Genomic DNA, 12,512 nt, shown 5'->3' with positions numbered 1-12,512 from the left:
TGTTTCCACGTGGGCATCCATCTTGCCAGTCATCTTCTCTCCCCTCCCTGAATCCTCCAGGAACACCTGTCCCTGCTCCAGTAGATTTCTTTATGAAGTTCTTCCTCCTTGAAGTTCTTGCTGTGACTGTGAAATCACGCCCATCTTAGAGTCTTCTCTTCTCTCCCTGCAACTCACAGGCCAGATGTGTGGCTTCTGCTCCATCTTTGTTCACTGGCCCATCTCCTCCACGCAAGACCTGTCTCCCAAACATTGCCAGCAAGAGGGCAGCATCCAGCCAGCTTCCCAGAGCTTTCTTACTTTCAAATTTTTAATTAAATGGGGGTGGGGATGACCTATTCCAAAGCAGGAGCCTAGGGTTCTCGTCTTGTTTCTGCCACCAACTTGCTAAGTCATTGAACCCTCTGGGCTTCGGTTTTCCCATTTGTCAAATGAGCTGAGAAGGATCAAATTTCTACAACTCCGTTAGCACCTGACCATATGTAAGTGGCAAAGGGCAGGGACAACAGGCCACTTGTTAAATGGTTTGGGGTAGTTGCTGTGTGTCAGTCATGGTGTTGGGCCCTGGAAAGACAACAATAAGTAAAACACAGCCCTTGCCCTCAATGAGATCAAATGTGGTTAAGTTAACGACAATAGTAATAAGAACAGCCAGTATTTACTCAGCACTTACTATATGCTGAGCCTTGTCTTGAATCCTCCCTACAACTTCGTGAGGTGGGACCCATTTTACAGAGGGAGCAACTAAGGTCTAAAGAGGTTAGGAAACTTGCCCAAGATGACAGAGCTAGTAGACTGTGGAATGGGATTTGAAACTAGAATTGTCTGATTTCAGAGCCCATGCCCCTTAACCTCTGAGTTTTGGAGTCAAACCTGAGTTGGAATCCAGACTCCAGTTTCTTTACTTAAACACTCCTCTGTGGGGTTTAACCCCCAGGACACAGCAGGCAGTGGCAAACAGAAGGGGAAGACAAAAAAAGAAGATCTGCAATCATGACTAAACATTTCTTAGAACTGAGAGCAGATAGAAAGACAAAAGGAAACAAGTATAATCTTAGCTTTCAGTGTTCGAGGAAACTTGGACAAATTTTCCAGCCAAAGTAAAAGATACCACCTGCCTGGAAACAACCCAGAAAACACACATGGCCTTTGGAGTCAGAGAGTCAGACAGAGGTGGCTTCAGTTCTCAGCGGCCACTTTCTTACAAGCTGTGTGGCCTTGGACAAGTCACTCTATCTTCCCTAGTCATAATAAATGGCACACGGTAAAGACAGGGAAGACAACCTCTTGCCATGTATTTAAAGATGAGTGACAAAAGTTACTAACTCTTCTTGTTCTCCTCCTTCCTTTGCATCTTCTCCCCGCAACACCTCTGGCTTCAGGAATCCTGACCTCTGTGAAGAGATGCTGGCGTTTCTGGTCCAACCCAAGCCAGAGAACCGTAAAGAAGGGGCCTTCATTCTGGATTCTCCAACTCAACACCGACGTCCCAGCTGCGACGTACTGTCCCTGACAAGAGACTGGGAAAGGAAAAGCATATATATATAGATATATATATAGATATAGATATATATACAGGAAACATCACGTCCTTGCACTGCTGCCGGGGCTGGCCGAGCATTCGGCCGACAGCAACGGCCAACATCTGAACGCCTACATTTCCTTTGCAGACAAATTGAAGAATTGGTGGGATTGTTCAGGAAAAAAAAATTATAACAACAATAATCCCTTGCTCCGCCCCCCCCCACCCCCCGCCGCGCCTGTCCCAACCCCCCTTGAAGCCCCGCGGAACAACCAAGACAAGCCAGACCGCGCTGATTGTAGAAGTACAATGCGACCCGGGTTCTTTCTACATGTTCCATTCAGTGGACGAGCATCCCATTTCTTCTTCTCCTGCGTCTGTTGCCCACTCAAATGCAAAGGAAAACACTTCTGCAGCCAAGCAAGAGAAGCTGCAGCAGCAAGACACGCCCCGTCAAACGTTTTCCAAGAGAGAAAAGTCCCTGCTCGGAAAGGAGGAGGAGGAACACTAGATTCTTATTTTTTGGGTCTTGACACTGGGCTGCAAAATCCACCTTCCTTTCTTCCGCCTCCCCTCCCCGTCGACTGTCACACATCTTGTCAGTCATTTTCTGTCTGGGTTCCCTCCTCCCTCTTCCCCACCCCACCCCCGCCTCACCTTCTGTGTCCTGGTCCTGCTGAGGGCCACTGCAGATGACTCTCACTGGAAGCGAGAAAAAGCAAAGCAAAGCAAGAATGTGAAACCAAGCCGCAGGAGGTGAAGTAGACATTGTGTGTTATGGGTTCTCATTATGAAGGTGCAGCTCGTAGATTCGTACGGATGTGCTTTTAAGTTATGTATATTACATATAACAGGAAACAAATATTAAAATAAACAGTGCTGGTAAGTATGAAGCTGACATTTTAAAATTATAATTATCTGACTGTGATTGATGTATCCCAAGGTTCCTAGATCTCACCGAACCGACCCTGCCAAGGAGACCCGGACTCTGGCTGTGGGTCGCTCACAGTAGGAGCCGACGGTTCAGTGTAGAAATACAGTGTGTGGTGTTTGTAACTGACTGATTGGTGGGGAGGGGCGGGGTCCCCAGGTGGAGAGGCAGGGATTTTGGCAAGAAGGGAGCAACACGGGTGTGGTTCAAGATGCCTTCTCCCCCTGGGCAGTAGCAACCAGGGGTCTGGTCTGTGCTCAGGCGTGGGGTCCAGAGTTAGGATTCTGCTGCACAGGTCTCCCGGCTCAGCGCCCCCGCCTCCCTAGGAGGCTCGCCTCCTTTCTCAATCTCTCTCTGTTTTGCCACGTCTTGCCTTTTCCTGACCGCATTGTGACAGCTGACTCCCATCCCGAGGGAGGTGACATACCCAGCTGCCGCGGAAGATGGTGGCTTCCACCTGGCTGTCTGAACATCCCCAGCCCAGTCTTTTCCTTTACCACTCCTGTATTCTGTCTGAATCATTCTCTGCTTCCTGGGCCAAAGCAGCCATGGTAGAGACTGAACACAGGGCAGGCCCTGATAGGTCAAAACCACACTCCCAACGGCTTCGCCTGCCCCAGAGTAAGCCGAGGAGGATCTACGTATAAGACCCTGGCTTTAGAGACCTCGCCTTCAGTCGGCGTCTGCGCTCTGAGCCTGTGCCCTCGGAGTCCCAAAAATGGCCTTGAGACCACAGAAGCCCTTGGAGAAGACCCCCATCAAAAGCTTGGCATTGCCCTCTGGCACACGTGGGCCTTCCCAGGCTCACTTGACACAAGATGCTTCCCTGAGCTTAATGAGGCCCCTTCTGAGGGAGTTTTTCCACACTGCCCTTCACTTTCTCAGTCCCATTTCATTTCCCCCATCCTGCTTCTAAAGCACGCGGCAAATTCACTCAACAAATATTTATTGAGTACTTACTTGTGTCAGGCACTATCCTTAGGCTCAAGGAGAAAGCGTGGGGGGGAGCAGAGGGACCTGGGAAGAGCCCTGAGCCAGGCTTACATCTCTAACCGCTCTGAGAACATTTCTGAATTCTCTCCAATTATCAGACATTGCCTAGGGATGTCCCAGAGAGGGGCTTGGCTTGCTTATTAGTTACCCCGGTGACACATATGCTTAGCTGCTTAACTGGTGCTGACCTGAGGCAGGACAAGAAACCGGAACAGTGTTTGCCTCTGTGGGCAAAAATGGGATGGAGAGAGGGCGGAGAGAGCCCTGCACCTGGGGCCCAGGTGACACAGTCAGCCACATCCCCTCTGGGGCAGGCTGGTGGCCCACTCCAACTCCCCCTGAGAGCGAAGGCACACTTCGAATGCACCAGGTTCTTTTTACAGTCCTGGGAGAGAAGCCACAGAACCTCGTTCCTGTCCTCCTCAGCCTGAGAGCCCCCAGCGTTTCTGGGCCAAGAGCTGGAGTGGCTCCGCCCTCTCCGGGCCACCTGGAATTGGACTCAGGCATCCCTGTCTTTGCAGGAACCAGGTGTCCCGAGAGCACTGGACATACCTCAGAGAGAGAATATTTGTTCTGGGTCTGTGCCTGCCTACAGACCCTAAGGGTGTGGCTTTAGGGCAGGGAAGATGTGACCAGGCTTCTTAGCTTGTGGGCCAGCCAGGGTTTGTGGAGCTCTCCATCCCACAGATGTTCTGACCTTCCGCCGAGAGGCAGGCAGTGCCAGCAGGGAGGAGGGGAGCTGCAAAGCTGAAATCTAGGGCACTGTTTCCTCCCCATCCTCCTCTTCATAGGGAATATAGACGTTTGTCTTGTCTGCCTTCAACCTACTTTTCCTTTTTACATTTCGCATCCTTTCTGTGCCACCTCTCCACCCAGGAGACCATGTAGCATGGTGGAAAAAGTCCTGGAGGGCAGTCAGGAGTTCTGGGTGGCCATCCTGGCTCAACCCCTAACTCACCACGTGCCACTGAGCTAGTCCCATTCCCGCTTCGGGGCCTCAGTTTCCTCACGTGCAAAACGAAGAGGAGAAAGCAGAGGGTCTCCATGCCCTTTTGCCACTCTGCCAGCCTACAGATCTTTGTTTTCCCTTCTTTTGCTTTCTTGGGATCTTTTCCATCTGAGGGTATAGGAAGTGCCAAGACCTGTTTCAGTTTTTGAATCCTGCAAGCACATTCCAAGACTGGCCTGAAACTGCATGAACAACATCACTCTAAATATATACTTTTTTTTTTTTTTTCCAAAAGCACCTTCCCAACCAACTGCGATGCTGTCCTGGTCCTTTTTACTCGCACCCTTCTCTCCTCTCTTGTCCCCGCGCTCCCCCACCTCAGTGCTCCGTGCTGTATGCGTGTGCTCTCTGTTCTTGTATACTCAATAAAAGTGAAATAAATGTGTTTGATGCTGAACCACAAACTGCCTTGGCATCTCTCTCTGTCTCTGACCTAGGCTACCAGTACAAGTTGGCATCGTGGGAAGGGCTAAAACTGGGTGGAGAGATCCCAACTGGGACACTTTCATTCAACCTACAACACTTTCATTCAAATATTTGCAGATCCCAACGTGGTCCAGGTCTTGGCTTTGGCTTTACACGTACAACAACAAATAAGACAAAGCCCCTGACCTCCAGGAGCTCACAGGCTAGTGGAGGAAGCTGATAACAAAACAGGTGAGCACTCAGAGATGATTCCAGAGTGATCAGCACCAGGAAAGAAGTGCATCAGGGAAGGGGATCGTCACTGAAGGAGACCACTTTAAATAAGGTGGCCAGTTATGGCCTCCCTGAGGACATGATTTTTGAGCTGAGTGAAGAGAAAGATCGAGTAAGGTGAAGAACTTGGGTGAGCGCATTCTAGGCAGCAGGAAGAGTAGGCGTGCGGACCCAGGACACAGAGGGGCTTGGTATGTGGAGACACACTTGAAAGAAGAGCACCACCATTGGGGTCTTTTCCCACATCCTCCTTCATGGGAGCCGAGTGGATAATGTATACAGCAAATGTTGCCATAACCCCATACATGCTACCCGTCCCAACGTTGACATCATCTTTCTTTCAATTGACTCTCTGTAAAAAAAAAAAAAAAATTATTTAAAAAGGAAACTATATTACTTCCACAAATGAAAAACTAGCGTCACTTGGCAAAGGAAGGAGGTCTTCATAAGTAAATGCAAGAATATTAAAACTTAAAAACCATAATCCATGTGAAACCTAAATGTGTCCCTTGGGCTACCTGAGGTTCATGTACCAGCACTTTGCTTTCATTCTACCAGACAGCTCACCCCAAACCACCTTTCTTTACTACCCCAAATCTCACAAGCAAGAACCACTGCTAACTCTCTGGTCCATTTTCTTCCAGTCTTTTCTCATGTATATGTATTTTATCAGAGTTGAAGTCACCTTGTACATGCTGTTCTAAACACTTTTTTTGGTGGGAAGGCTGTGACGCAAGGCATGCGGGATCTTAGTTCCCCAGCCAGGGATCGAGCCTGGGCCCCCTGCGGGGGAAGCCCGGAGTTCTAACCACTGGACCGCCAGGGAAGTCCCCCGTTCTAAATACTTTTAAAGACTTAAATCCTGAGCGTTTCCATATAACTTCAAACACTAAATACTGTCTTTTCTTTTTAAAGGTAATTCATTAAATGCTACAAGATGCTATGCAGTGAAAAGCAATTCTTCAACTCTCTCCAGACTCCTGTCCATTGTCAGAGGCAATTGCTTCCAGGAGTTTTGTGAATCCTTCCCTGAATTTTCCCTGTAGGTTTCCTTTAGTTATGTGTCACACCTGGGGTCCTGAAATAGGACAAGGTTTGCAAACATTGGGTTCCTACCCACCCTGGATCTGTGTCTCTGTCTCCCATAAATACAGAGTCAGCCTCCAAGCTGCTTAGGAATAACCTGGCTGATTCATTTAGATCAGTGACTCTTAACTTGTGTGTGTGTGCGCGCATGCGCGTGACTTTGTCCCTCGAGGAACATTTAGCAATGTTTGGAGATATTTTTGGTTGTCATAACTGAGAGGTGCTACTAGCATACAGTGGGTAGAGACCAGGGATGCTGCTAAACATCCTACAACACACAGGACAGCAGCCCTACAACAAAGAATTATCTAGCCTGGAATCTCAATAGTACCAAGGTTGAGAAACCTGATCTGGGTGGACATGCAACCCACCAGCTGGGATTCCTGAGCTACCACCTATGGCTCCTGTGCCCATAGTTCAGTGCCCTGGAGTCTCAGAAGATGGTGAGTCCTGCTAGAATAGGGAGCTCTGAAAACAGACCAAGGAGCTCAGCACCTAAGGCTGGAAATGGGGAGGGGTGGGGAGGGAGCTGAGCTGCTTCATGCAGGAAATGGAACTGACATGACAGACAGATTGACACGCATGACTGTGACTGATGGAGGCCATCTCTGGCTAATCCAGCAGCAGCTCGTTGTGATCAACCATGACTGCAGGGCCCGGTCTAGTCTGTAACCCACTAAGGGATGAATTTTGACTGAGACAGATTGGCATGCTTAGTAGGGTTAGTGCAAGGATTAGACATCATACACCAAGTGGCCTGCCCTATGGATCTTGCACTTACCTAGGCAGCCCTCACAATCATGTAAGCCAATTCCTTGTAATAAAGCTCTTATATACCTCCTGTTGGCTCTGCCTCTTTGGTTGAACCCTGACTGATACAACCACCCAGCACAGGGCTAGGCTCCAAAATAGAAGCCATTAATTAATAAAGAATTACTGTCATTAATTAAATGCATAATATATGTATTGAGCTGGGCCTTTGTGCCTGGCTTTGTGCTAGGTTCCAGGAAAACAGTGGAGAACAAGACAGGCAGGTTTCCTCCCTCAAGGTGCGTTTACAGCCTGACTGAGATATCATAGTAGGCCCGCACTGTCGGAGGACACTGGGTGGTTATAGCTAGAGGGACCGATGTGGTGACTACTGCTGTGAGACTGGTTCTCTCTGGGCTGGGTTTCTGAAGCTCTCCTCTACAGCTGAGTATGGTTGGAAGCTGGGACCGGGTGATAACGGGCCAGCTGTGACACTGTCACTCGGATAGAGATCGACTGAACCGAACCACGACTGAGCCTCTGTCTGTGGCTACTGGGCAGCCATGAACTTGACCCCAGCCTCAGAAACCATGACTGATTGAGACCGAAAATCCATGGCTGGTGGATGTGTTTCTGGAGCGGGATATAAAGTGCATCGTTTGATGAAAGTTATTATCCACTGTTCAGAAGCTAAAACCAGTAACTAAAAGTAGCAAAAGGCAATATTTGATGGGGCGGAACCTGCAGAGGCGGACCGTTCCTCCCGCGACCGAGAGATCCGCCCGGCCCCTTTTCCCATTGCTCCAGTCCGGCGCCCGAGAGGGAGAACTTCCGGTGCGCTTCCGCGGTGCCTGAGCCTGAGGCAAGACCGAAGTCGGTGAGCGTGGCCTCCTGTCCTCTTTTAACTCCTCTGCTTTCTTTGTCTGTGTGGTCCGGCCACCCCTCTTCCCAGCTTGGGATCGCGGAGGGCCCTGCACTAGGGCACCTAGCGGGGACTGGGACATCCCCGTCTGTGGGCCGGTGGTGGGACCCACCTGTCTCTACAGGCCTTGCTCCCTGAGAAACCGTCACCAGATACACCGTCGCCAGGACTTCCTGGGGCACCCGCGGTAACTTGCTTTTTTTCGTAACTTTAGAACTTGCGGGCCGGAGGCCGTGGCTCCGCCTGACGTGGTTCTGAGCTACTCTCTGTAACTTCGGCTAAGGTCTTTTCTCCGAACCGAGGCTTTGTTTCTTATCTACAAAATGGGTATCATGCTTTTATTAAACAAATGTTTACCAAGTGTCTAATATGTGCTAGAGATACAAAAGACCCACGTCTCCTGGAGATGACAGCCCTCTATTAACATTTGCAAAATTGCAGCTGTGATAAGTGACATGGAAAGATACGAGGCACCGTGAGAGCGAATTACAGGAGAACTGACTTAGACCCGGGCAAAGCAGCTTTACTGAGGAGATGAATATTGAGCAGAGATCAGAAAAATGATTTGAGAAAGAGGGGAGGGAAGAGTTTTCTATCGGGGAAGCCTCCTGTTTGAGGGTCTGAAAGGGGTCAGTTTGGCTGCAACAGAGAGCGTGTGGGGGAAGGCATGGTATGACACAAGCTGGAGGAGTTGCCAGGGACCAGACCGCGCAGGCCTTCCTTGTAGGTCATGGTAGGAATTTAGTTTGCCAAGAGCCACGTGAGAAGCCTCTCAGAGGATATTAAGTATGGGTGGTGACATGCTTAGATTAGTGCTTTGAGAAGGTCACTCCAGCTATTGGATGGAGAAGGGATTGAAGGGGCGATCGCTCTCTGGGTGAGGGATGTGGTAGCTTAGCTTAAGGAGGTGGTAGAGAGAAGTGGGTGGATGTGACTTTCTGCCTCCCAAGGCATCTTCTTTGTGCCAGGCCATGTGCCAGCTGCTGAAGATATAGTGAGGAGAATTACAGTCTGGTGGAAATAGAAGGAAAGGAATGGCATTATCAAGGAGGGGCATACAGATGCCACCAGGGAAGATGGCTAATTGATGAGCAGTTATTCTAAATGCGATAGCTGTTCATCTAGCAAATATTTATTAAGTACCTTCTGAATTCAAGATTAGGAATAGGAAAATGATATAAATTATTCAGAGCAGTGGCTTTCAGACTTTTTTGATTGTGACCTACAGTAACAAATACATTTTATGTTGTGGCCAAGAGTCCATTCAAACACACAAAGCTTCCGAAAACAGTACTTAGCTTTAATATTTATGATGTACTCTGATTTTTAAAAATTCTGTCCTTTTATTTTAAAAAATTAATGCTGGCTGAGATTCCCTAAAATGATCTCTTGACCCATTAACAGGTTGTGACTTGCAGTTTGGAAAAATAATGCTGATTTAGAGTGAGAGTCATTTGTGGTGGGTATTGGGTTAAGACAATAAAATATGTCCTTAACATTTTTGGAAAAGGGTTGCTCTTCCTTTCCTCATGGTTTTATTTTGTTTTGTTTGTTTAAATAAAATGAGTAAAAAGGATTAAACAGGCAGCTGGTCCTTCTGTTTGTGAAGTTTTGGGGCCTTGTTTGTATGTCTGGCTAGATTGGAAGTGCCTAGAGGGCAGTAACTGTCTTACTCTGTGAATGTTTCTGTTAGTGCCTGGCAAAGATCCTGGCACAGTGCAGGCATTCCAGGGTTATTTGTTGAATTGAATAGGTAGGTGTCTTGGGACTAAAGGGTTAGATAATTGTCCTGTTTAAATTAGTTCATGTTGGAACCATTCTTTTTTTTTTTAATTAATTAATTTATTTATTTGGCTGTGCCAGGTCTTTTTTTTATAACAACACCTTTTATTAATTAATTAATTATTATTATTATTATTTTTTTTGCTGTGTTGGGTCTTGGTTTCTGTGTGAGGGCTTTCTCTAGTGCGGCGAGCGGGGGCCACTCTTCATCGCGGTGCGCGGGCCTCTCACTATCGCGGCCTCTCTTGTTACAGAGCACAAGCTCCAGACGCGCAGGCTCAGTAGTTGTGGCTCACGGGCCTAGTTGCTCCGCGGCATGTGGGATCCTCCCAGACCAGGGCCCGAACCCGTGTCCCCTGCATTAGCAGGCGGATTCTCAACCACTGCGCCACCAGGGAAGCCCTGGAACCATTCTTATAAATACAGAGGCAGTGTGTGTCTGCTTACAGAAGTTTTATCAGTGTGTCCTCATGGGTAGTTCAGAGGTAGACAAAATAAATGTTCTATGGTCTTTCTCTTCGGATCCAAGGCCAGCTGTGCTTCCTGGATCCCTTCTGGGTGAGCAGTCCAGAGCTGCTACTGACTGTGAACCCTTTGGGAAGTCGTTTCACTCTCTGGACTTCAGGTTTTTTATAAGTAAGAGAAGAAGGGTGTGGTTGTGGTTGAAAAGCTCTTTCACTGCCCAAACCTTTTGTGAATTTTAGATACTGAGCACCCACTTTCCACCTTTGGTCCATTTCTGGGCCTTCCCTGAGGCTTACAGGAAACTGAGTGGGTGCTTCTCAACTCTTCTGGGGACTCTCCAGCAATAGGTTTTAGACAGAGTTAGAGTTTAAGACAGTTTAGGCAGAGTTATAGTTAGAATGGACCAGCCAAGCTTTCTCTGCCTTCATCCTCTGTTGTGAGAAGGAGATCTGAGAGTAGATCCTGAGTGAACAGTGGAAAGAACACTGGCCTGGAGGGCAGGGTACCCAGGTTCTAACTGGGTCCTCTGTGACCTTGAACATGTCACTTTTCTTTAACTGATGTCTTTCCAGCTGTGAAGTGAGTGTTCTTGCTCATTAAACCAAAACACAAAACCCCTCTTCTCTTTGAGTCTTATTTTCTTCATCTGTAAAACAATGCGGGGTTGTGGTGAAAATTAAGGGGGATAATTATGTCAGGGGTCTAGTTCAATATCTAGCACATAGAGAATGCTCAGCAAATGAAGCATCCTTCCCCAGGTTCTGATTAACTCTGATATATTTCTTTTTCAGCTGTTCTGGAAAACTAGAAAAGTTTTCTTTTTGGTCACTCACCACTGGTCCCATGGCTGCCATGCAGATGGATCCTGAGCTTGCCAAGCACCTCTTCTTTGAAGGGGCCACTGTGGTCATCCTGAATATGCCCAAGGGGACAGAGTTTGGCATTGACTACAATTCCTGGGAGGTGGGGCCCAAGTTCCGGGGTGTGAAGATGATCCCTCCAGGCATCCACTTCCTCCACTACAGCTCTGTGGACAAGGCCAATCCCAGGGAGGTGGGCCCCCGTATGGGCTTCTTCCTTAGCCTACAGCAGCGGGGGCTGAAGGTCCTGCGCTGGGATGCAGTCCAGGAAGAGGTAGACCTGTCCCCAGCCCCAGAGGCTGTGGTGGAGGCCATGAGGGCCAACCTCCAGGAGCTGGACCAGTTCCTGGGACCTTACCCATATGCCACACTCAAGAAGTGGATCTCACTAACCAACTTCATCAGCGAGGCCACAGTGGAGAAGCTCCAGCCCGAGAGTCGGCAGATCTGTGCCTTCTCAGATGTGCTGCCTGTGCTCTCCATGAAGTACACCAAGGACCGGGTGGAGCAGAATCTACCCCGCTGCGGCACTGAGTGCAAAAGCTACCAGGAAGGCCTGGCCCGGCTGCCCGAGATGAAGCCCAGACCCGGCACAGAGATCCGGTTCTCCGAGCTGCCCACACAGATGTTTCCGGCAGGTGCCACGCCGGCCGAGATAACCAGGCACAGCATGGACCTCAGCTATGCTCTGGAGACCGTGCTCAGCAAGCAGTTCCCCCAAAGTCCCCAGGACGTGCTAGGTGAGGAGGAACGAGGCTTTGAGAGTGGGCCAGGGGAGGTGTATATAGTAGGAGGGCTTGAAAACAAGGAGTACATCTTGGGTTATCTAGTCCAGTGGTTCCTAAACCTGGCTAGGAGGCGGTCTTGCCCAGAATGCTTGTTAAAGATACAGATCCCCAGGTCTTACCCCTGGAGGCTGATTCAAGAGATCTGGATTGGGGCCCCAGCAATTTATCTCTCTGTCTACCTAACAGACAAGCACTGTAGGTGAACCTGATGCAGACAGTCCTGTGTTTGTGTACTGATGGTGTGGCCCAGCCTCCCTGCCACCGTGTCTTACAGATTGAGGTCCATAGAGGGAAAGGATTTGGCTGCTAAGTGGTGTAGTCGAAGTGAGACCAAAGCCTAGGGCTCCTGGTTCCCAGGCCCAGCCGTGTTCCTGGGGGCCTCCCACCTCCCCGCTCAGTTTGCTCCTGACTCTCTCAAGGCTTCATCCAGAACAGTGATTTTCTTTTTCTTTTTTTTTTAAAGGTCCAATTCTTTTTCTTTAAATTTTTAAAATTTTATTTTAAAAAAATTTTGGCTGCATCAGGTCTTAGTTGTGGCACGTGGACTCTTTCATTGTCGTGTGTGGGCTTCTCTCTAGCTGTGGCACACAGGCTGCAGAGTGTACGGGCTCAGTAGTTGTGGTGCACGGGCTCTCCTCTAGTTGTGGGGCACGGCCTCCAGAGCACGTGGGCTAAGTAGTTGTGGCGCATGGGCTCAGTTGCCCC

General features: G+C 49.0%; 2 protein-coding genes across 16 annotated transcripts in view; both read left to right on the top strand.

Moving 5' to 3' along the window:
• The window catches only part of EPB41L1 (erythrocyte membrane protein band 4.1 like 1), a 109,690-nt gene extending 104,837 nt beyond the window's left edge, over positions 1–4,853 (top strand). For all 13 annotated transcript variants that reach the window (XM_060030873.1, XM_060030872.1, XM_060030867.1 and 10 more), the window contains one exon: positions 1,383–4,853. In XM_060030873.1, coding sequence (XP_059886856.1) covers positions 1,383–1,391 — 9 coding nt within the window. In that variant the 3' untranslated portion in view covers positions 1,392–4,853. The remainder of the gene's footprint in view (positions 1–1,382) is intronic.
• Positions 4,854–7,818: 2,965 nt separating this feature from the next.
• Positions 7,819–12,512, top strand: part of AAR2 (AAR2 splicing factor) — a 44,410-nt gene continuing 39,716 nt past the window's right edge. For 2 of the 3 annotated variants that reach the window (XM_060030859.1, XM_060030857.1), the window contains exons 1-2: positions 7,848–8,099; positions 10,951–11,759. In XM_060030859.1, coding sequence (XP_059886842.1) covers positions 11,003–11,759 — 757 coding nt within the window. In that variant the 5' untranslated portion in view covers positions 7,848–8,099; positions 10,951–11,002. Of the gene's footprint in view, positions 8,100–10,950; positions 11,760–12,512 lie in introns of all 3 variants that reach the window. The other variant, XM_060030858.1, reaches the window with a different exon arrangement.

This window comes from Delphinus delphis, chromosome 15 (assembly GCF_949987515.2).
Source record: "Delphinus delphis chromosome 15, mDelDel1.2, whole genome shotgun sequence".
NCBI classification, from domain to species: Eukaryota; Metazoa; Chordata; class Mammalia; order Artiodactyla; family Delphinidae; genus Delphinus; species Delphinus delphis.
The sequence above is the reverse complement of the archived record's forward strand: the minus strand, read 5'-3'. Positions and strand labels throughout refer to the sequence as shown.